The sequence below is a fragment of the Clupea harengus genome, chromosome 4 (assembly GCF_900700415.2).
Source record: "Clupea harengus chromosome 4, Ch_v2.0.2, whole genome shotgun sequence".
NCBI lineage: Eukaryota > Metazoa > Chordata > Actinopteri > Clupeiformes > Clupeidae > Clupea > Clupea harengus.
The window spans coordinates 18,084,950-18,105,884 of NC_045155.1; the positions used below are offsets into that span (position 1 = coordinate 18,084,950).

General features: G+C 45.2%; 1 protein-coding gene across 3 annotated transcripts in view; it reads right to left on the minus strand.

The window, feature by feature from the left end:
* The window catches only part of si:ch211-117c9.5 (sodium- and chloride-dependent creatine transporter 1), a 20,011-nt gene extending 138 nt beyond the window's left edge, over positions 1-19,873 (minus strand). Inside the window, exons 1-14 of one of the 3 annotated variants that reach the window (XM_042707666.1) lie at positions 18,982-19,873; positions 16,287-16,637; positions 13,108-13,239; positions 12,236-12,599; positions 11,825-11,957; positions 10,073-10,207; positions 9,747-9,850; positions 6,953-7,077; positions 5,848-5,960; positions 3,585-3,725; positions 3,194-3,296; positions 2,889-2,989; positions 1,020-1,190; positions 1-598 (exon numbers count right to left, since the gene is read on the minus strand). The exon at positions 1-598 is cut by the window's left edge and continues 138 nt beyond it. In XM_042707666.1, the coding sequence (XP_042563600.1) occupies positions 467-598; positions 1,020-1,190; positions 2,889-2,989; positions 3,194-3,296; positions 3,585-3,725; positions 5,848-5,960; positions 6,953-7,077; positions 9,747-9,850; positions 10,073-10,207; positions 11,825-11,957; positions 12,236-12,599; positions 13,108-13,239; positions 16,287-16,608 (2,076 nt within the window). In that variant the 5' untranslated portion in view covers positions 16,609-16,637; positions 18,982-19,873 and the 3' untranslated portion in view covers positions 1-466. The other 2 variants (XM_031566538.2, XR_004163568.2) reach the window with 2 other exon arrangements.
* Positions 19,874-20,935: the final 1,062 nt, after the last annotated feature.

Here is a 20,935-nt window from a genome sequence, read left to right on the forward strand (position 1 = left end):
AAGAGTTACTGGAAAACAAACAGAAACCAACCTGCTACTGGGCATGGCAGGGCTTGGTTACTGTTTTGACTGCTGTATACTTTTTTTTTTTCGGCTGCATAAAAGGAGAAAAAATGGAATTGTCACCGTTTTGTTTCTAATGTCTTTTTGGACGGCAGTGTAGAGAGTAGAGAGAGAGAAGGAGGAAGAGTAATACTGATGCAATACGGAGACAGAGAGAAGATACAGTCTGACCCCTTAGGGATGGATATTTATGATGCTGTGGATGGCCAACAGATAAGTGGCAATAAGACGGGATATGCTTATGTCTGAGTGTGTGTGTGTGTGTGTGTGTGTGTTTGTGTGTGTGTGCTCGTGGTTGGATGCTGGACATATTCTCACTTAAGCCTAAGTCTAGAGTGTGTGTGTGGCACTCTTAGAGACCTCAGGATGGGAGTGTAGACTTGTGTGTGTGTGTGTGTGTGTGTTAGATGACGGTCTCGTACAGGAGGGTGTTTTTGCCCTGCTCAGAGTTGGGCAGTAGTTTGGTCTCTGTTTCAGGTGGAAGGAACTCCAGGTGGTGGCGTCCCCAGATGGGTGTGGTCAAGTGTTGCCAACGCTGCAGAGACAAAGCACAAGAGTAAGACACACACACACACACACAAATACAAATAGAAACACACAAATACAAATAGAAACACACAAACACACACACACACACAAATACAAACACACATACACACACCAACCATTACACAACTAGGGGAAAAAAAAAACAGAATCTGAGCACCATGGGCTGGCGCCCACAGGCAAAAGTAGATCTCACACAATTTACAGCATTTAAGTCTGCTTCTATTCACACGCTGACTTTTCCATATTTGCAGACTATAAATACACACACACACTCCATTCATTTTTCATGAATTTAGACTATCCCAGCACATTTATAGCATACACACATACACATGCAGACAGACAGACACATACACACACACACGCAGACAGACGGAAACACACACACACACACACACACAGTGTACCTCTGGCAGAGAGCCTTTGCAGTGCAGCAGTTTATAGATGACGGTGAGGGGAATGCAAAGCATAGAGGAGAGAGCCAGAGCCCAGCCTATGGCCTCCCCCCACCAAGGGTACACATACACCCCGTTATACACCAGGCGCTTGTAGTTCACCACGTGGAACAGGAAGACCCCCTTTCAGAGAGAAACACACATTTCATTCTAATGATACTGAAAAGGGTCAAAGATGGTGGTCATGAGAGTCTAACACAAACTACAATGATTATTGCCTCATTTACCTACAAGCTATGTAGCAGCACATTGCAATGTACCTAAATTGAATAAACGATTAGGAGAGAGAGGGGTAAGATGTCATACTGGTGATGTCTTCTTAACTAGGGGCACAATCTCCAAACTGAAATTACTACATTGTGTGACACTCAAGGTCACCCCAAACAATTTCCCTACTTTGCACTTGTAACACTATGGCACTCCACATTTCATGTGATAAAACTTTTTTGACTATGGGTATTTACATCTGCAACTTTTCTCTGATTATAGTAGTGTGTCATTTGATGCTTTTACTACAGTCTTAGATTGAACTAGCATAGAGATTTAGTTAGATTAGTGAGTTTGGGGCAAGTGACCAGTGACCAGGGGGCGGGTTGTCACATGTGTTGTTTTGAGTATTCAAAGCCCTGGCAGGTTCTCTTCCCTGAACTGGAGATGCAACTGGAAGGGTTCATCACTAGGTCACTGATGACATGTAACTGGTAGGGTTCATCACTAGGTCACTGATGACATGTAACTGGTAGGGTTCATCACTAGGTCACTGATGACATGTAACTGGTAGGGTTCATCACTAGGTCACTGATGACATGTAACTGGTAGGGTTCATCCCTAGGTCACTGATGACATGTAACTGGTAGGGTTCATCCCTAGGTCACTGATGACATGTAACTGGTAGGGTTCATCCCTAGGTCAGCAGATATTTACTTTGGTTCATTGCAAATGTGGACAGAGGAAGAACAGGCCAGTGCAGAACAGGAAGAAAGTGTCCAAGTCGAGTTTGGGGAAGAAAAAGAAGGCAATTAAACATTACACTAAACATACTAACGACTCTTCATCAGATGAAAACTAGTGTTTCTGCCTCTTGCCTGTGTGGAACTGTTTTCAAACGGCCGGCCAAAAGAGACTTGAGTTCAATGTGTGAGAGACAGCACATGGCCCAGGCTGCATGTAGGCCACCTCGGGGGAGGCAGCTTATGTTTTGCCAACATTATGACATATATTACTGGCAGACCATTGGTCTTTGTCTTAGATTTAGTCTGACATCATTTGTTTTACTGACAGGGATGATTTGGCATCATTTTTTAGAAATGATTTGACTTTTTTGTTCACTTCAGGTGTTGTTCAGCTTCAGGTATGAAATAACAAATATATCTACATTCAAAATGAATTATGTGTTCTTATTTGCTAAATAATACAATGTGACAACTTACCCACTTTGGGGACAAGTTGTCGCAAGTGCACACTCTGAAGTGCACACTCCCAAGTTAACAAGTGCACACTCCCAAGTTAATGCATAATAATTTTGCACTGAAATATTATATGACAATGCAATGAATATGCCATATGTGCCCACATTTTCACCATCATGATGCATTGTTTGCAGTCATTGTGATAAAAACAGAAAAGTGTGACAACATGCCTTGCTCTCTACCTACTGTTAGATCTAATTCAGATGTGTCTTGAGATACTGAGCAAACAAGAAATAATAATATGCACCGCTGGTGACGTGATCATGACGAACGTGACTATCAAGGATATGATGACAAGAATAGAGTTGATGACTCCATTGGTCATCATCTGAAAGGCTGGCAGGGAACTCACCATGCAGACTAAGGGCGTGAAGTACGACCAGCACCACTTCATGTAAGGCAGAGGGTGATAGCCAATCATCCGAGCCACGTCATCCATGAAACGGTCAGCTCCTGGGAAACACATGGGACGTTGAGAGAGAGACACCAAGATGAAGGTGGAATGGGAGAGTCAACAAAAAAGAAAACACGTAAACGCCTTAAAACTCGCTCCCCCGCACAAAAACAAACTCCTTTTTTTGCCTCCTGTCGTCTCCCTTACAGTGACACTGTGACATGTAGCCAGCAGAGAGCTGCTGGGAGCCTTGTGAGGCTTACCGTAGACCCAGGCCACCACCACACACTCCCAGAAAGCCTGCCACAGCAGAGTCATCCCACTGGCTGAGTAGTAGTCAAACAACTGGAACACATACATCCCTCCCTGAGAGAAATGGAGAGAGAGCGCGAAAGAGAAAGAAAGAGAGAGACACTGCGTTACATCTCAGAGAAGGGTAGAGAGGACATCTCTGCATTTTCATGTACTATTTAAGCATGAAGGTGCTGTTGGCATAGCTTACTGTAATGGGTTGACGTCTTTTTCGTTTGCCCGAGGGCCAAAATTCAGCTGTAATCCAAACATCTAACTCAGATTCAAATCCTTCTCCCCATCCCTCTCTCTTTCTTATCCTTCATCCCCCTGTTCCTCCTGTCTCTGCCTCTCATCCCTCACCTGCGTCACCATGGAGAGGTCGATGATGAAGCAGACCGTGCAGCATATCGCCACGATGACCTCGCGCCGCAGGCGGCCCAGCATTGACTTGCGAGGCAGCATGTCCATCAGGCCGGTGATGAAGCCCTCCACCCCAACAAACTGAGACAGGGATAGAGAGATGTGGCAAAGAGGGGGAGAGAGAGAGTAACAGGGAGACAGAGAGAGAGAGAGAGAGATAATGAGAGGGACTGAGAGGGAGGGTGTGGATTTAATTTTGGCAATCCATCTTGCATGATGCAAGTATTCATGAGGCTCTCCTCAACTCCTTTCTCAACTCAGTGACCTCTGGCACACCAAGTCCAGATCAGAGGTAATGGGAGTATAGGCCCGCACATGGACTTGAGCTCAACAGACAGATGCTTTAGCCTTCAGCTGACTGGAGGTCTCTTTGTGCTGATAAAAAAAAAAAAACCTCGGCCTCTGGTAAATTATTTGGAATTGATGTGCCAAGGTTTCTTAGAGACTGCAGCGCTATTCCATGGCTCTACGCCCAGACTGCAGAGACTGTCCACCTAAAATGAGTTAACACTGACAAACATAGCGTAGGTCTGCACACCACCATTAACACCTCAAAGCACTCACATCACTGTTACCTTAGTGAGGTGCGTTAGGTCTGCACACTACCATTAACACCTCAAAGCACTCACATCACTGTTACCTTAGTGAGGTGCGTTAGGTCTGCACACTACCATTAACACCTCAAAGCACTCACATCACTGTTACCTTAGTGAGGTGCGTTAGGTCTGCACACTACCATTAACACCTCAAAGCACTCACATCACTGTTACCTTAGTGAGGTGCGTTAGGTCTGCACACTACCATTAACACCTCAAAGCACTCACATCACTGTTACCTTAGTGAGGTGCGTTAGGTCTGCACACTACCATTAACACCTCAAAGCACTCACATCACTGTTACCTTACTGAGGTGCGTTAGGTCTGCCGGGCAGGTGTATGACGAGCAGGAGGCAGAGAGATACAGGGGGATATAGTATGAAAGGCAAAGGAGTGTGTGTGTGTGTGTGTATGTGTGCGTGTGTGTGTGTGTGTGTGTGTGTGTGTGTGCAGTGGCGTTTCTACATTAGGGGCAGGTGGGGCACTGCCCCACCAGATCCAAATGATGCTGTTGTGCAGAAAGCCCAATACATTCGTACTTCACGGCAAAATATACATATCTTTTTTTTATGCAAAGTAGCGTGAATATGTGTGTGAATAAACTTGACTCACAAGCATTATAGTCTTGTTTTGGAGTAATTTGATTCGTGTGTTTTTCTGTCTGTGTGCTTGCTCTGTGAAATGCTGCTCTCCGCTGTCCTTCCCTTTCCGGTGGGGCAACGGCCCAAGCTGCCCCACCGTTACCATGGAAACACCAATGAGCGTGAACCACACAGGCCAAAGTTAACATTGAGCGGAACATTTTAGAGCACAACAAGCAGACTGGGGAGGCTGATATCGTGCCTAAAGCTCTGTGGGAAATGTGAACTGGGCCTGTATGGTCACGACGAGTCAGCCGACCCAGTAAACCCAGGCACCCATGCCACACGTGTGCCACAAGCTTAATAAATGATGCAAGTTATTTGAGCTATGTGTCTGTCTAATCTTTTTACTTGTTGCAATCATTATACTTTAATGCTGTACTATAGGCAACATCTTTGTGCATGTGAAATGTATTTGAAATAGGATTTGTGCTCCCTGCTGGCACTCAAAATGCAGCCCATAGCATATCTTACTGGTCTACTGCTTATAATAATCAGCTACCTCTATTTTTGTGACGGTGACATGACGTCATACAAAATTGCCCCACCAGAAATTTCAGGCTAAAATCGCCACTGTGTGTGTGTGTTTGAACCCTTGAACTAAAACTGATGACTGTTGAACTGCTTACAGTTGTTGGACTATTCAGGAAATTAGATCAAATGTGTGTGTGTGAGTGTGTGTGATGTGAGTGTGTGTCTGTCAGTGTGTGTGTGTGTGTGTGTGTGTGCGTGTGTGTTTGTGTGATGATGTGTGTGTGTAATTTGGGTGTGTGTGAGTGTGTGTGTGAGTGAGTGTCTGTGTGTGATGATGTGTGTGTGTGTGTGATGATGTGTGTGTGTGTGATGATGTGTGTGTGTGTGTGTGTGTGATGAAGTGGGTGTGTGTCATGATGTGTGTGTGTGTGTGTGTGTGTGTGCGTGTGTGTGTGTGTGTGTGTGTGTGTGTGTGTGTGAGAGTGGTGTTACCTGGCTGTCCAGCCCCAGCACCAGCAGCATGAAGAAGAAGAGCACGGCCCACAGCGGAGCCAGCGGCATCAGAGTGACAGCTTTGGGATAGGCAATAAACGCCAGGCCAGGACCTGAGGGAGGAGAGAGGGAATTACGAGAGAGAGAGAGAGAGAGAGAGAGAGAGAGAGAGAGAGGGAGAGAGAGAGAGAGAGAGAGAGAGGAAGACAGAGAGAGGGAGGGAGAGAGAGAGATATATAGAGGGAGAAAGAGAGAGAGAGGTAGACGGTAAACCATTATCTTATTTTCTAACATGATTACACCAATAAAACACACAGAGCTTACATACTCACATCAAACATTCCATCTCACATCTGCCCATTACCAACCTCACACAGCAAACAGCCCCCAAATAGTAGAACAGTATAGATGGGGGGAGCGAGAGGGAGAGATGCGAGGAAGAAGGCACTAGCATATGTAACATTAATTGATTGCCGTCTGCTGTGAGATCCATTCATTTTTCATTGGCCACCCTGGAGACACCAGTGAAATAATGAGCAGAGCAAACAGCCTGTCAGCAATCAAGTCAGCAGAGTCGTGCTGGTGCTCAGGGCGTGTGGAGATCTAAAACACGCAGACACTACAGCAGTATTACTCTGCGTGAGGGCCAACAGAAGGTAAACAGGTGGAGGCTCAGGCATAGATGGAATGCTAGAGATGGAGAGATAGAATTCAGGGATACATTTGGTCTGTTAAACAGCACCATGTACTTGGGCCTGAGTCAAGGTAGAGTAGGAAGTAACATAGTATGTGTTGTGAATATGTGAGGAGGGTGTCTCCATTGGAACATGAGTGAGTAAGGCTGTTATGAGAGTGGTGGTGGTGTCTCGCTGATAGGGCATGGTGATGGCCGAGGCAGTGTTGGTATTGTGGGATGTTTGTGTTGTGGGACATTGATATTGTGTGATGTCCATGTTGTGGGACATTGATATTGTGTGATGTTTGTGTTGTGGGACATTGATATTGTGTGATGTTTGTGTTGTGGGACATTGATATTGTGTGATGTTTGTGTTGTGGGACATTGATATTGGGTTCGTGTTGTGGGATGCGAGGTGGGTTGTCTCACCGCTCTCGGCCACGCGGCTGATGTCCACCCCCTGCTCCGCAGCCATGAAGCCAAGCACAGAGAACACCACGAAGCCAGCAAAGAAGCTGGTCCCACTGTTGATGAGAGCGAGGACAAAGGCATCCCTGGGAACAGAGAGAGACAGAGAGAGGGACAGAGAGGGAGAGAGAGAGGGAGGGAGGAAGAGAGAGAGACAGAGAGAGAGGGACAGAGAGAGAGAGAGAGAGGGGGGGAGAGAGACAGAGAGAGAGGGACAGAGAGAGAGAGAGAGAGAAAGAGAGAGAGAGATGTCAAGAAGGAGTTACATTATCATCAACCTTTTTCAGTACATGTTGCAAATACAGAGCACAAATACAGTGAGGGATATTGTGCAAGTGAAACACGGACACAAACCGCACTCATAATAAAAAAGGAGGGGACGTTGGACTGCATTGGCAACAGTATTTAAACATACACACACACACACACACACACACACACACACACACACGCACACACACACATACACACACACATTCCTCACATTCCGTTGGAAAACTCAAGACTGAGGATTAAGCTCTTTCAAAACTCAGGCTATGACTCACTTCTGAAAATCTACCATTTGCTGTTGGAGTGCTTCCATTTTCCATTTTATTGAGAGTAGATTGTGAACCCGCACACTTACACACACTTACACACACTTACACACACACACACACACTTACACACACACACACACACACACACACACACACACACACATAAAATCTCGACCATACTGCAGTGCAGCATAAACTAACCCTTTTAGCTGTGAATGTTGGCTCACCCTGTGAGCTCTCTGACTGTGCCTGGGAGGAATGCAAGATACTAGGTGGCCTGAGGACATTCATGCATTCTGCTTCCCGCAAGAGTCTAATAGCTACCATCCCATTCCAATGCAATAATGCACAAAGCTCATGCAGAAACTGAATGGGCCATTCGAATGGGCCATTTTTTTTCATACTGAAAAAAAAAGTATGACTGCTGCCATTGGCAACGGGTTTTGTGCTTTTGATTCACATCTTTTATATTTGCGGGTCCTGTTCATCCTGTCGGGATTTATTTTCCGATACTGACAGACGGATCATACATTATCCTTTATTTAGTGCACACATGCTGATGTATATCTCTACCCTATGTATGCATGGACCATATGTTTATCTTTACATCTGTATGTATCTATACACACTTTATATGTTTTTTATATACCTACAGAATATATAGGAGAGTTCACATACAAGCCAGTGGAGTCTTTTTCACAAGCTAATTTGTTCAAATGTGTTTAGGGAATTTTCATTGAAATTGTTAACACAGGAGGGTCCTCCAGAGACACTCCTGCGCTTGGTGGACTCATTAGAGATCTGTTCACACACAGAGGAAGAGAGAACACTGAAATGGATACAACCACGATCCCACCAAACTAGCTCCCACAGAGAGGGAGGGAGAGAGAGGGAGAGAGAGAGTGAGAGAGAGAGAGTGAGAGAGAGTGAGAGAAAGAGAGAGAGAGTGAGAGAGAGTGAGAGAGAGAGAGTGAGAGAGAGAGAGAGAGAGTCCATAAATGGGTTTCATCAACAGACAGATGGTAATACTAAACAATAGTGTGTGCGTCACTCCACTCAGGCAATGTGAGGAGAAACGGGTGACTCATAGCGTGGATGGAAGGAGAAAAAAAGCATTCTCTCCATCAGCACAGGATCCGTGGGATGAAGGCAGGTCTCTAGCCTCCAGGGATGCCTTTTCACTCACAGCTGACACAAACAAAAGATGTCGATAGCTAATCCTTTGCATAATTGAAGTTTTTTTTGTTTGTTTGTTTGTTTGTTTGTTTTGAAAAAGACAGCACAAAGTGCTACCGTATTGCACCAATATTACCAGTATTCTGTGCAGTCGCTGCCATTTTCCCTGAGTAAAGCTGAAATCAATAACCCCCCGGTGGCTAAGCAATTTCATAAGCCTTAGCAAATGCAAAAGCACTGAGTCACTCAAGGCCATGGCGACGTCGCTGAAGTAAATCTGTTCATATGCATGAATGGAGAATGCTAGAGGCGATCTGTACTTCCCTTCCAGACACTGGGACCAGTGATATGGATGGCATGGCGGCTAAAAGGCCCCACGTGGGTCAGGTTGACCTCCAACGGATAAGGAAGGCGCAGCTTGGGAGAAGATAGCGATAGTCGACAATTAAGGCCATGTTATGAAAACTAGAATAGGACTGCGCAATAAAAGCATCTGCTCATGTTCTGATAGCGGCGTATTCCTCTCATTCTCAGTCTTCCTGTTTTGCGTGTGTCCTTAAATATGTCCTTGGCTTATGAGAGCAGCAACAGGGTGACCGCAGGATGGCCCAATTCGAATCTGACTGTACTGCTTTAAATCCCTAGAGGTCACTTGAAAAGCACAATGCAGCATGGGCACTTCACAGTCTTGCGCAGTTTAACCAGATCGCTGGGGGGGGATGAGTACGTATCATTGAATCTAGGCATGCTGCTTTAGAAGCCTCCTCCCCCGAAGGCCATCTGGCAGCTAACAAAAGGGGAGATCCGGCCAAGTACAAAGACAGGGTGTGAGCATGCTTGTTTTTTTTTGTTTGTTTATCTTAAATATGGTAATACTTCCAGCTTCAGAAGTCCAGGTGAAAATCAGCTGGCTGAAAACTACATTATTACTGCGATAACAGACACAGCACATTGTATAGGGCTGGATGTCTACAGAGTGTGTGTGCGCTGTGTGTGTGTCTGCAGAGTGTGTGTGTGCGCTGTGTGTGTGTTGCACTCACTGGTAGCAGTTGTTGTTGAAGCGATTGTAGCTGCCCAAAGCTGTGAGGGCCCCAAGACCAATAGCATACGAGAAGAAGATTTGGGTTCCAGCATCAATCCATACCTAACACACGGCCATCACCATCATCATCACCATCATCACAGCAATACTGACATTTTCATCATCACTCTATCAAAATACAATTACAAATTCACACTTTTTTTAGACATACACTCATAAAAAATGTTTTCCCTTTATATACTAAACTGTAATATTATGCGTTCTCTCTCTCTACACTGTTCATAGTTATATAAATAAATTAAATGTCCTCTCTCTCTCTCTCACCTGTGCTTCGGTGAGTTTACTCCAGTCTGGTTTCAGGTAGTACACGATCCCATCCATAGCTCCAGGCAGAGACACACCATGGACAAACAAGACTACTAGCACCAGGTATGGAAACAGTGCAGTGAAATAAACCACCTGCCACACACACACACACACACACACACACACACACACACACACACACACACACACACACACACACACACACACACACACACACACACACACACACACACACACACACACACAAACCCATTAATAGTTAATGCAGAAACTGTATGTGGAAATCCGCATGCACTTACAAGTTACAAGTTACAAGTCTTTTATTGTCAGATGCACAGAATGACACAGGGTCAGACTGGGCACTGAAATTCTTAGGACAAGGCACCACACAACAACCTACCATAGCATAACATAGCAAACATAATATAACATAACATAACATGACATACACTCTGTACAAGTACTCTGAACATAATTTACATGTAATAACATATAATAACCTTACTAAATATACAAGATAAATATACAATACAATATGCTAAACATATAACAACCTATACATATAATACTAACATATATACATATAACATATAATACACATATAGTAACATATAATAAACTATACTACAGACAACTGGGAGTAGCAGGTAGTGCAATAATTCTGATAAATATGTATTTGTAGTGCAAGAGACAGTATGTAAGTGTAAGTACAAGCAGTAATTTGAAAGTGACAGTGTATGTAAGTGACGAGTGCAAAAGTGTCGATAGTGTGTCAATGACCATTTAGCAGCCTGATGGCCCTCGGGAAGAAACTGTTCTCCAGTCTGCGTGTGCGAGACCGGATACTACGGTACCGCCTTCCAGAAGGCAGCGGGGTGAAAAGTTCACTTCATGTGAACTCTGACCTCATATTAGTTTATTTTGATTAGCCTCCCACCCTCCCTCCCTCGTTTTTTTATCATCTTTCTTTCAACACCATCTGTCCATCTGTCGAGTGCATCCCTAAAGATGACCATGAGGCAACAGCGGCCCCACCTTCAACAGCTGCCCCTTCATTCTCAAAAGGGTCTTCCACACACTCGCTGGCTATGGCCGGCGTGACATTTGTGTACATATGTACTTTGACGTTCCTAATTATGACCAAGAGATGAACAAAAATAACTGATCCCAGTACAGGCCTAGTGAAGTGCCCAGGTGAACCTGTGGGGGCCAACTATAGTGGACAGTGTCGTGTTTGTGACATTTCTGTATCTTGCTATACAATGCATGTATATGGTGGGTAACATTGTAAAATGAACAGTGATTACATGTTTGGCAGAGTGCTGTGGGTTTTTTCCATGACCAGCATATAATACCTATCAAGGCTGGTCTTGCAGCAGGGCAAAGTGGTTTACCAGTAAGAAGTCATATTAACCAGCTTTGGGCTGAGCTTTTGACTGGGGAGGTGATGTTAACTTCAGACCATGTTCACACACACCCACACACACACATACACACACACACACACACACACACACCCACACACATGCTGAGGGAAAGCCGATAATCGGCTTAAGGGCAGCCGGCTGAATTGGGCCTTTATGTATTTGTTCTCTGTTCTCTTGATCAAGACTCCATAACTCCAGACACATGCTCCAATATGCCCACATTCACACTGTACATGGAACACACAGGGACACACACGAACGCACACGGACACACACGAACACACGGACACACACAAACGCACATGGAACACACGCAGCTCACCTTGCCGGTGGATTTCACCCCCTTCCAGATACAGAAGTAGACGATGACCCACGTGGCAATCAGACATAGCACCATGTGACCACTCATGTCGCCCACGTCGTCCAGCCCACTCGACAGACGCAGCACATTCCGCCTGGGGCCAAGGGAGGAGGCAGGAGGCAGGGGGACAGCCAGAGGACCGAGAACAGAAACACACATCTCTCAATAAAACTTCAGGGCATGACGTAAAGTCAGCGAGGAAGACTGAGCTCTATTCACATGTCTCTGAGACGTTAGGTCAAACTCCCCTAGGAACTCCCAAACTCACAGAGAGAGACAGAGACAGCGAGTGTGTAGTGACCCCAGATATACAAAGGAGGAACAGAGCACTAGGCTTCTAAAAAAGGCAACCCCTTGAATGACATCACTCACTCCCAGAATTCCATGACGGGTGAAACCATGCCCTCCATCTCCACACAGCTCCCATTCCCGAGCACCAGAGCGGAGATATTGGACGAGGAGGTGGAAGAGGAGGAGGAGGAGGAGGATGAGGAGGAGGAGGAGGAGGAGGAGGAGGAGGAGGAGGAGGAGGAGGAGTTCAGCAAGGCCAGCGTGTGATTGGAGCAGGCCCGGCGGAAGTCCTGTGTGCAGTTGGGCGTGTTCCAGGGGTGGCCACACGAGGCCCAGGGCAGCGGGGAGGTGAAGGAGTGCACCAGGAAGTAGAGACCCCACACTAGGATCATGATGTAGTAGGTGTTGCAGAAGAACACAATCACCATGGAGGCCAATCCCAGCCCTGAGAACAAGAGAGGGAGAGAGAGAGAGAGATGAAAGGAAGAGGAGAGGAAATGAAAAAGGAAGGAACAAAAGAAAAGGAGAGAAAGGGTAGAGGCAGAGGTGACACAAAAATAGGAGCCATGATTAGATAACCTGCAGTGCAAGACGAGACATTGATAGCTAGGAGAGGAGAGCATTCATCTCATGTGTGGTAGGGCTCAGGTGGTGGGAGAGGGAGAGAGAGAGGGAGAGGGAAAGGGAGAGCATTAATCTCGTGTGTGGCAGGGCTCAGGTGGTGGGAGAGGGAGAGGGGGCTGTGGAGGTTATATAGCGCCTGATACATAACATGCCAGATGTTAGTTACACCGGATGTGGGCCAAGTGGTAGATGTTCAGATCCAGCACACAGAAGATGAACATACTATACGTAAAACAAATATTTAAAACAATATTCCTCACTGCAGAAGACCTGAGCAGGTGGTGTGTATTGTGTACATCAGTATGTGTGTGTGTGTGTGTGTGTGTCACCTTTAAAGAGAGGGGCGATGTTCCAGGCCGAGACGCCTCCCTGCTTCATGAACTGGCCCAGGGCGATCTCCAGGAAGAACACAGGAAGCCCCCCGAAGACCACCATCAGAGCGTACGGGATCAGGAACACACCTGCAGAACAACACACACAGCATGTGAATTCACAGTCAGTTACACACACACACACACACACACACACACACACACACACACACACACACACACACACACACACACACACACACACACACACACACACACACACACACACACACACACACACACACACACACACACACACACACACTCACACACACAGGCAACCTATGCTATAACCCAACCCAAAACACAGATACATGCCAACTACCAGATAGAAACGGACTATTTCAGACTTTCACAGAATAAGTAATCTGGATCCTTTCAAATTAAGTCTCTTTTGTGCAATGTATTAACTACAGACTGGAAATACTTCTGCACATACACAAACAAAGCCTACTGCAGTGAATGTCACTCCGTTCTTGATGTATTACTGAGACACAAGAGACACTTGAGACACCAAAGGAAAATGACTGAGAGACCGAAGCACCCAGACATCTGACTGCTCTGAATATCTCATTTGTAACTAGTTGGTCCCTCTGTTTGACCACTCCACTTGCCAGTATTATGCAATTGACTTTACAAGCATTAATTCCTGTTCCTTCATTTCTCCTTGAAAAACCAAAGCTCAAACAATTTAGCCGGATAACTATGTCATGAATATTTTGTGGAGTCGCTATGGTGACCTTTATTCAATTAAAATCTAATTGAAAGCACATTCACAACCACAGATTGTTACCAGTGACGGGAAACATTGCCGTCTGCCGAAATGAAGGTCATGACAAAGAAAAAAACAAAACAAACAAAAACTGTATCTCCAATCAGAAATGAAAATAATGAAGGCCGAGTAGCAAAGGACACAAAAAGAACATTCCGCAAATATAGCTATCATTCGAGGGGTTCACATTGTTACAAGTATCCTTGAGATGTGGCATGGCATTTTATCAACAATACATAATGCCATCACAGTTATTATCAGTGATTCGTGATACCAGAAGACCGAAACAATATAACTACGGTCTTCAAGGATCTGTGTGGGTGGCACTGCCCTTGGATTGTGTGCAGGCGTGCCTCTCAGAGGGGGAGAAGGGAGGGGACAGAGTGATAGTGGCAGGGGGAAAGAACCAACTAAATATTCATTTATCTGAGCTCATTCTCATTTCAGAGTCCTTGTTTTGGTTCCCTGCTCTGTTGACTGACTGGCTGCTGTGGCAACATCAACTCTCCAGTGGTCAATACAATACAACAAACTCCAGGAAAGCATGCAATGAAACCACTCACCCCCACTTACACACACACACACACACACACACACACACAGCTCGTACACCTCGAGACATTGGTATGCCTATTATAAAACAAATATATGGAGGACTGCACCAATACAGGGAGGCGATAGGGGGAGACGGCAAGAGTCACATGAGAATGACGCACATACAAGGAGAAAGGGGTTGGCTACTGGAGAGCTTCAGTCTAGCAACACACACACACACACACACACACACACACACACACACACACACACACACACACACACACACACACACACACACACACACACACACACACACACACACACACACCACACACACACACACAAAGATGGCCTGAATTGAAAACAGCAGGAGGTTAGAATAAACGAGAGAGGGAGAATTCGAAAAAAGAGTGAGCCATCGAATGAAACAGGGTTCTCTCCCCTCTCTGTCATTCGCTGATTCACAGGACCGAGCAAAGCAACCTAAAACTATAGCCTTATAAGGAAGAATATCAGTAGCAGCCGCTGGCAGAGGAGCACAGATACAGATAGACAGAGAAAGAGGAGGAGAGAGTCATGTAGGAAAACCCAAATGCTGAAATGAATGAGGAATTCTTGGAGTTACATGAACAGATGGCCTCTCCTCGGAGAAAGTGAAAGCCAGCTCTGGAGTGCCTCCTGCCAAGACTAAGCCCAGCAGACTGGGTCTTGCTCTGTTGTCATCTAATACAGCTCATTAGGCCCTAGTGTGCGTGCCCACAGAGAGATGGGCCTCACCCTCACAACTTTTGGAAAGATCGAGAGCAACGGCACACATGGCCTACATTACTGACTCCTAACTATTAGGTCACAATAAAAAACACCCTTGTAAATCATATGAGGAAGAGTCACACTGCGGTTTGTAGGCTAACAACGGTAGCGATGAATAAGGCCAAACAGGTAGACAGACAGACAGAGGAGCAATGGAACAAGCTGCTATTGTGTGCAGTAACTCAACCTCACAGAGAGAAAGCACCTCTATGTGAATTCCTGGCTGCCTTGACACTTTTTATCAGGGTCACAAGATAGAGAGGGAAAGAGAGCGAGAGAGAGATAGAGAGAGAGAGAGATAGAGAAGGGAGGTGGAACGACAGGGGAAAGGAGGAGAGGGAGCACTCCCTTCATGTACATTTGCGTGCAGATAATGTGTCTGACTCGGAGGAACTGATGCAGATAAGACACTTGCCACAGGACAGAGGTGGACAGAGCAGTTCAGGCCAGCACAGACTTAGGTGGTTTGACTCAAAGACAGACAGAAGATGTGTTTGTGGTACGAACTAAAATAAGAACACAACACACCTCTTCCCAGGGCCTTGTTTTATGTTTGTCATTCCGTTTGTCTCTCTCTGTCACCTTTCTTTCTCTCTATCTCTCTCTCTCTCTCTCTCTCTCTCTACTTATCACCACTCTTGTGCTCTTGGGCCACATTAACAAACATCTGCATACTACATACGGGGGCGTACAAATAGGGAAATAAAAGGAGAGGAGGAGGTTTGAAACAAATAAGTAGTGAGAGTGTGTGTTTGTGAGTGTGAGTGTTTGTGTGTGTGTGTGTGTGTGTGTGTGTGTGTGTGTGTGTGTGTGTGTGTGTGTGTGTGTGTGTGAGAGAGAGAGAGAGAGAGGGGTGGGGGGGTGAGAGACAGAAAGATGAAGAGAAAAACATGAAAAATTGAAACAGTGAGAAAGAGGATGACGCATTGAGAGGAAAGAGAAAGAGAGAGAGAGTGAGAAAGAGAGTGAGAGATACCAAAATAACTGCTCAGACAGACATATTCCTTCCGTCTCTCACCTCCTCCGTTCTTGTAGCAGAGGTAAGGGAACCTCCAGACGTTGCCGAGGCCCACTGCGAATCCCACGCAGGACATGATGAAGTCCATCTGCCTGCTCCACGTCTCGCGGTCCGTGTGATCCAGAGCGCCGCCTCCCGCCTCGCAGACGCACACGCCGCCGCCACCACCAACCCCTCCGCACACACACATGGGGTGGACGGCCATTGGCACCGCCGCCGTCCCCGGACCGAGCTCACACACGTTGCTGGGACACGAGCGCGGCCCAGTGACCAGCGGGTGGCTGAGTTCCCCCTCCTCCTCCTCATCGCCACCCATCTCCATTCCCTCTACCTTGGAAAACCCAGCATCTCCTGTGCGTGGGAGAGAAAGAGAGGAGGAGAGGGGGCAGATAGACAGACAGAGAGAGAGAGAGAGAGAGAGAGAGAGAGAGGCTCATTACCAGTTCATCCCGTACATCATATGCTACAGTTCTTGCTCCTGAGAAAGACAGACAGATAGATACACAGACAGATAGACAGATAGATTCAATGTTATAAGCTAAACGTATCTTCAAGAATCACATTGTAATGGCCCAACTCTAATGGGAAGAAGGGCAACAGGCCAGACCTCATCAGGTCTGACTGCATGTCTCCCTTGTAGCCAGATGCAAACACAGACACAGACATGGTCGGTCTCTGCGGCTCTCACACCAACCTGCTTAGTTCTGCCCACCAAAGTGAGGAATACAGTGGTTTCTGTCTGTCTGGCCACTTCAACCATAACACCCTCACACACAAACACACACACACACATACACAAACACAAACACACACCCTCGCACGCACACAAACACATTTTGCCAGGCACACATTTATCTCACTCTACTGGTCCCATAAACACACACACTCAAATTCATCAGATCATTGCTGTGTTCCTATGACATCAGTGTCAACCACTCCAATCTGGATGCTGGGAAAGCAGTTCATTCCAGATCAGAGCGGTTTGCAAGAGTGGGGAGGCAGATGGAGAGAGACAGAAAGAGAGAGGGAGAGAATGTAGACGCATTTAATTTATCCAACAGTACTCTCAGTATCTCTCACAAATATTTATTTTCCAAAATCCTTTTCCTACTATGAGGAAATGCCTACTCAAGTGAGTAAGACACATCCATACTGATCACATAGCCTACCTCTTGACTATCTGTTAGAGTTAGGGATGTTTAAAGTCACCCTGGGCAGCTCTGCTGTACTCTGACTCTCGCACTTGTGAAGTTATCTGGAATGCACCGGCAGGTGCACATCTCGATTGTGCAGCTCCCTCAACAAAACGTAAAGCTTTTTTTAGGACATGAGACGTCTGATGTCGGCTAACAATGTAAGCAGTCTACCCTGCCTCCGCTACATGTCCCATTCTATGATACGCTGACGCTATAAGTTATAGTAGTAACCAAGGATACGCCAATTCTGGCGTTCTACTATTATGTGTTAGTAAAATTCCACTGTCCACTTTCGCCAGTCTGTCTACAGACCCCACAATAGGCTCAATTAAATAATGATGAAATAACGGCGCCCGGCGTCTTTGTCACTGTAATCGCTCTTAAGTAATTCCAGCCATTCTTCAACAATGTATTTAGACTTATGATCTCTGGCCATTACAAAACATTGAGACACCTACATAATAATAACAATAATAATAATCCTTACTTGGTATTTGTTCCCCCACTTCAGGCGACATGCTGCTCTGATTAAATAGCGCAGGGCTAACGCTTAGTCCAATGATTTAGTGAATAGATGGAATGGTTGTTAGCGCCTCAGAAACTGACGCGTTTTTCAGTTCTTCAGTTTTAGGTTGGCTAATGTTTTCTCTTGGTTGTAATTCTCGTCTTTGGATAGGCTATAAATGGATCGTCGGCGATATTTCAGAATATGGTTACAATCCAATATGGGATATTTTCAGTGCGTCGCAGACAGACGTTGGAAATATGGGACTCAGAAGCAGTCCACAAAGCACTTGAAGGTAAGCCTGAAGAATCGCATGGATGAAGGTTAAAGGAAAATGATAGTAAGTCTTGAGGCGTCCGCGGTTTTTGTTGATTAATCAAGTGTCTGAGAGATGGACGTGATGCACGTCGCAACGGTCTCGCTTCATCGGTGGGAATGTGAGCCTCACATAACGTCGGCTAGAGGGCTGTAGCGCCCCCCTACTTGCGCAAGTTCTAGCTTTGTGATTGGCTAATCAAAGAGCGTTCCACCGCACAGTCTAAAAGGATACACGGCTGGTGTAGGACGCATCCTGGACTTAGAAAACTCCTTAGACCACTGCAATCTTTCTTCCCCATCGGTCGAATATTTAAAAGTGAGCTGTTATCATTTTTATTGAACAGAACATGACGCACTTGTTGGTTCGTGTGTGCCATCCAGACTCTTGAGTAACACATGTTCTGTCCTGTGGCCAAAGCCGGCAGCGCTCCATTATGGCTGGCCAGAAGACCGTGGACACAGCTGTTACCTTGCGACAGGTTATTTGCATTCCAGATTTAATTTAATTTTAAGGCGTACGTGTGAACATACAATTGTACTAAAGACCCAACCTTCTTATTTCAAAACGAGGTTGCAGTAAATCGTGATAGAGAGAAATCACTCAACAAAGCTTTGTATTTTGTGAGTTTTAAGCCCCACTACATACATTTTAAAATAGACACGCGCGCACACATACTTTTAAACCCGTTTAAACTTCCGGCAATATGCCATAGATTAGATGATTTCGTTACCTGAAGTGAAGTCTATTTGATGACTTCATAATATAAGGAAGCCTATTGTTAAACACCCGGTCTCTTAGCTACACTGTTGCGTTACTGTAGGATATCAACGTGCATAGTCTACCTCTAGTCTTCCACCTTCACAATCTCCGTCTATATTTATTTCGCTCTACTCTACCTATCCAGCTTCAATTCTGTACTTTTAATTTTTTTTATTTTTTTTATCACTGTCGCTATTCTTTCTCGTTAGATTCCATAAGTGTCTCTCTCTCAAGCTCTCTCTTCAATTTTTCTCTCGATCTTTTAGTCTAATCTACCTTTATGTCTGCATGTCTTTATTGACTTAACCACACCTCTCTCTCCCCTCTTCCTTTTGCCTTCCTCCTCCTGTGTTCTCCCTCTCTGTTCATGCTTTAAACTGTAATATTTTACTTTATATTTATTTTATTACTATTTTGCTTTGCTAGCACTAGTATTTCCTTCAGGAAATGCAAATCTAGTGACAGGTACAATTTGACAAGGCCATAGCCCTTTCAGCCCGGATTGAGACCCTTGTGATAATAGGGCTAATAATGCTGATTATGGCGATTATCGTGATGCTGATGACATGTATTACTTTTTCTTGTCAAGTTATTTATCACTTCTCTTTAACCCCAATGAATGACATGTGAAAGCTAGTTACAAAGGTTTTGTTACAAAGGAATATGTCTAACATGTCATATCATCCCTAATAAATCCCTCAAAGAAAGTTAAAGAAAGAAAAACCCACAATGGTCACTGAAATAACTTGAAACTGACAAAAGTAATAATGAATACAAATTTACTGAAAATGAGCTAATGAAAATCAGACATTGCTTTTGAATTGTGGTTCAACAGAATAATTTTTAAAAAAAAACTAATGAAACTGGCCTGGACAAAAATGATGGTACCCTTCACTTAATATTTTGTTGCACAACCTTTTGAGGCAATCACTGCAATCAAGCGATTTCTGTAACTCTCAATGAGACTTCTGCACCTGTCAACAGGTATTTTGGCCAACTCCTTGTGAGTAAACTGCCCCAGCTGTCTCATTTCCTTCCACAGATGTTCAATAGGATTTAGATCAGGGCTCATAGAAGGCCACTTCAGAATAGTCCAATGTTTTGCTCTTAGCCATTCTTGGGTGTTTTTAGCTGTGTGTTTTGGGACATTCTCCTGTTGGAGGACCCATGACCTGCGACTGAGACCAAGCTTTCTGACACTGGGCAGCACATTTCGCTCCAGAATGCCTTGATAGTCTTGAGATTTTATTGTACCCTGCACAGATTCAAGACACCCTGTGCCAGATGTAGCAAAGCAGCCCCAGAACATAACCGAGCCTCCTCCATGTTTCACACTAGGTACAGTGTTCTTTTCTTTGTATGCTTCATTTTTTGCATCTGTGAACATAGAGCTGATGTGACTTGCCAAAAAGCTCCAGTTTTGTTTCATCTGTCCAAAGGACATTCTCCCAGAAGCCCTGTGGCTTGTCAATATGCATTTTGGCAAATTCCAGTCATGCTTTTTTATGATTTGCTTTCAACAGTGGTGTCTTCCTCGGTCGACTTTGGCTCAAACTGCGACGGATGGTGTGATCTGACACTGATGTACCTTGACCTTGGAGTTCACCTCTAATCTCTTTGGAAGTTGTTCTGGGCTCTTTGGTTACCATTCGTATTATCCGTATCTTCAATTTGTCATCAATTTTCCTCTTGCGGCCACTTCCAAGGAGGTTGGCTACAGTACCCTGGACCTTAAACTTCTGATTAATATGTGCAACTGTAGGAATATCAAGGAATATCAAGGTGCTTGGAGATGGTCTTTTGGCTTTTAGCTTTAACATGCTTGTCTATAATTTTCTTTCTAATCTCCTGAGACAACTCTCTCCTTAGC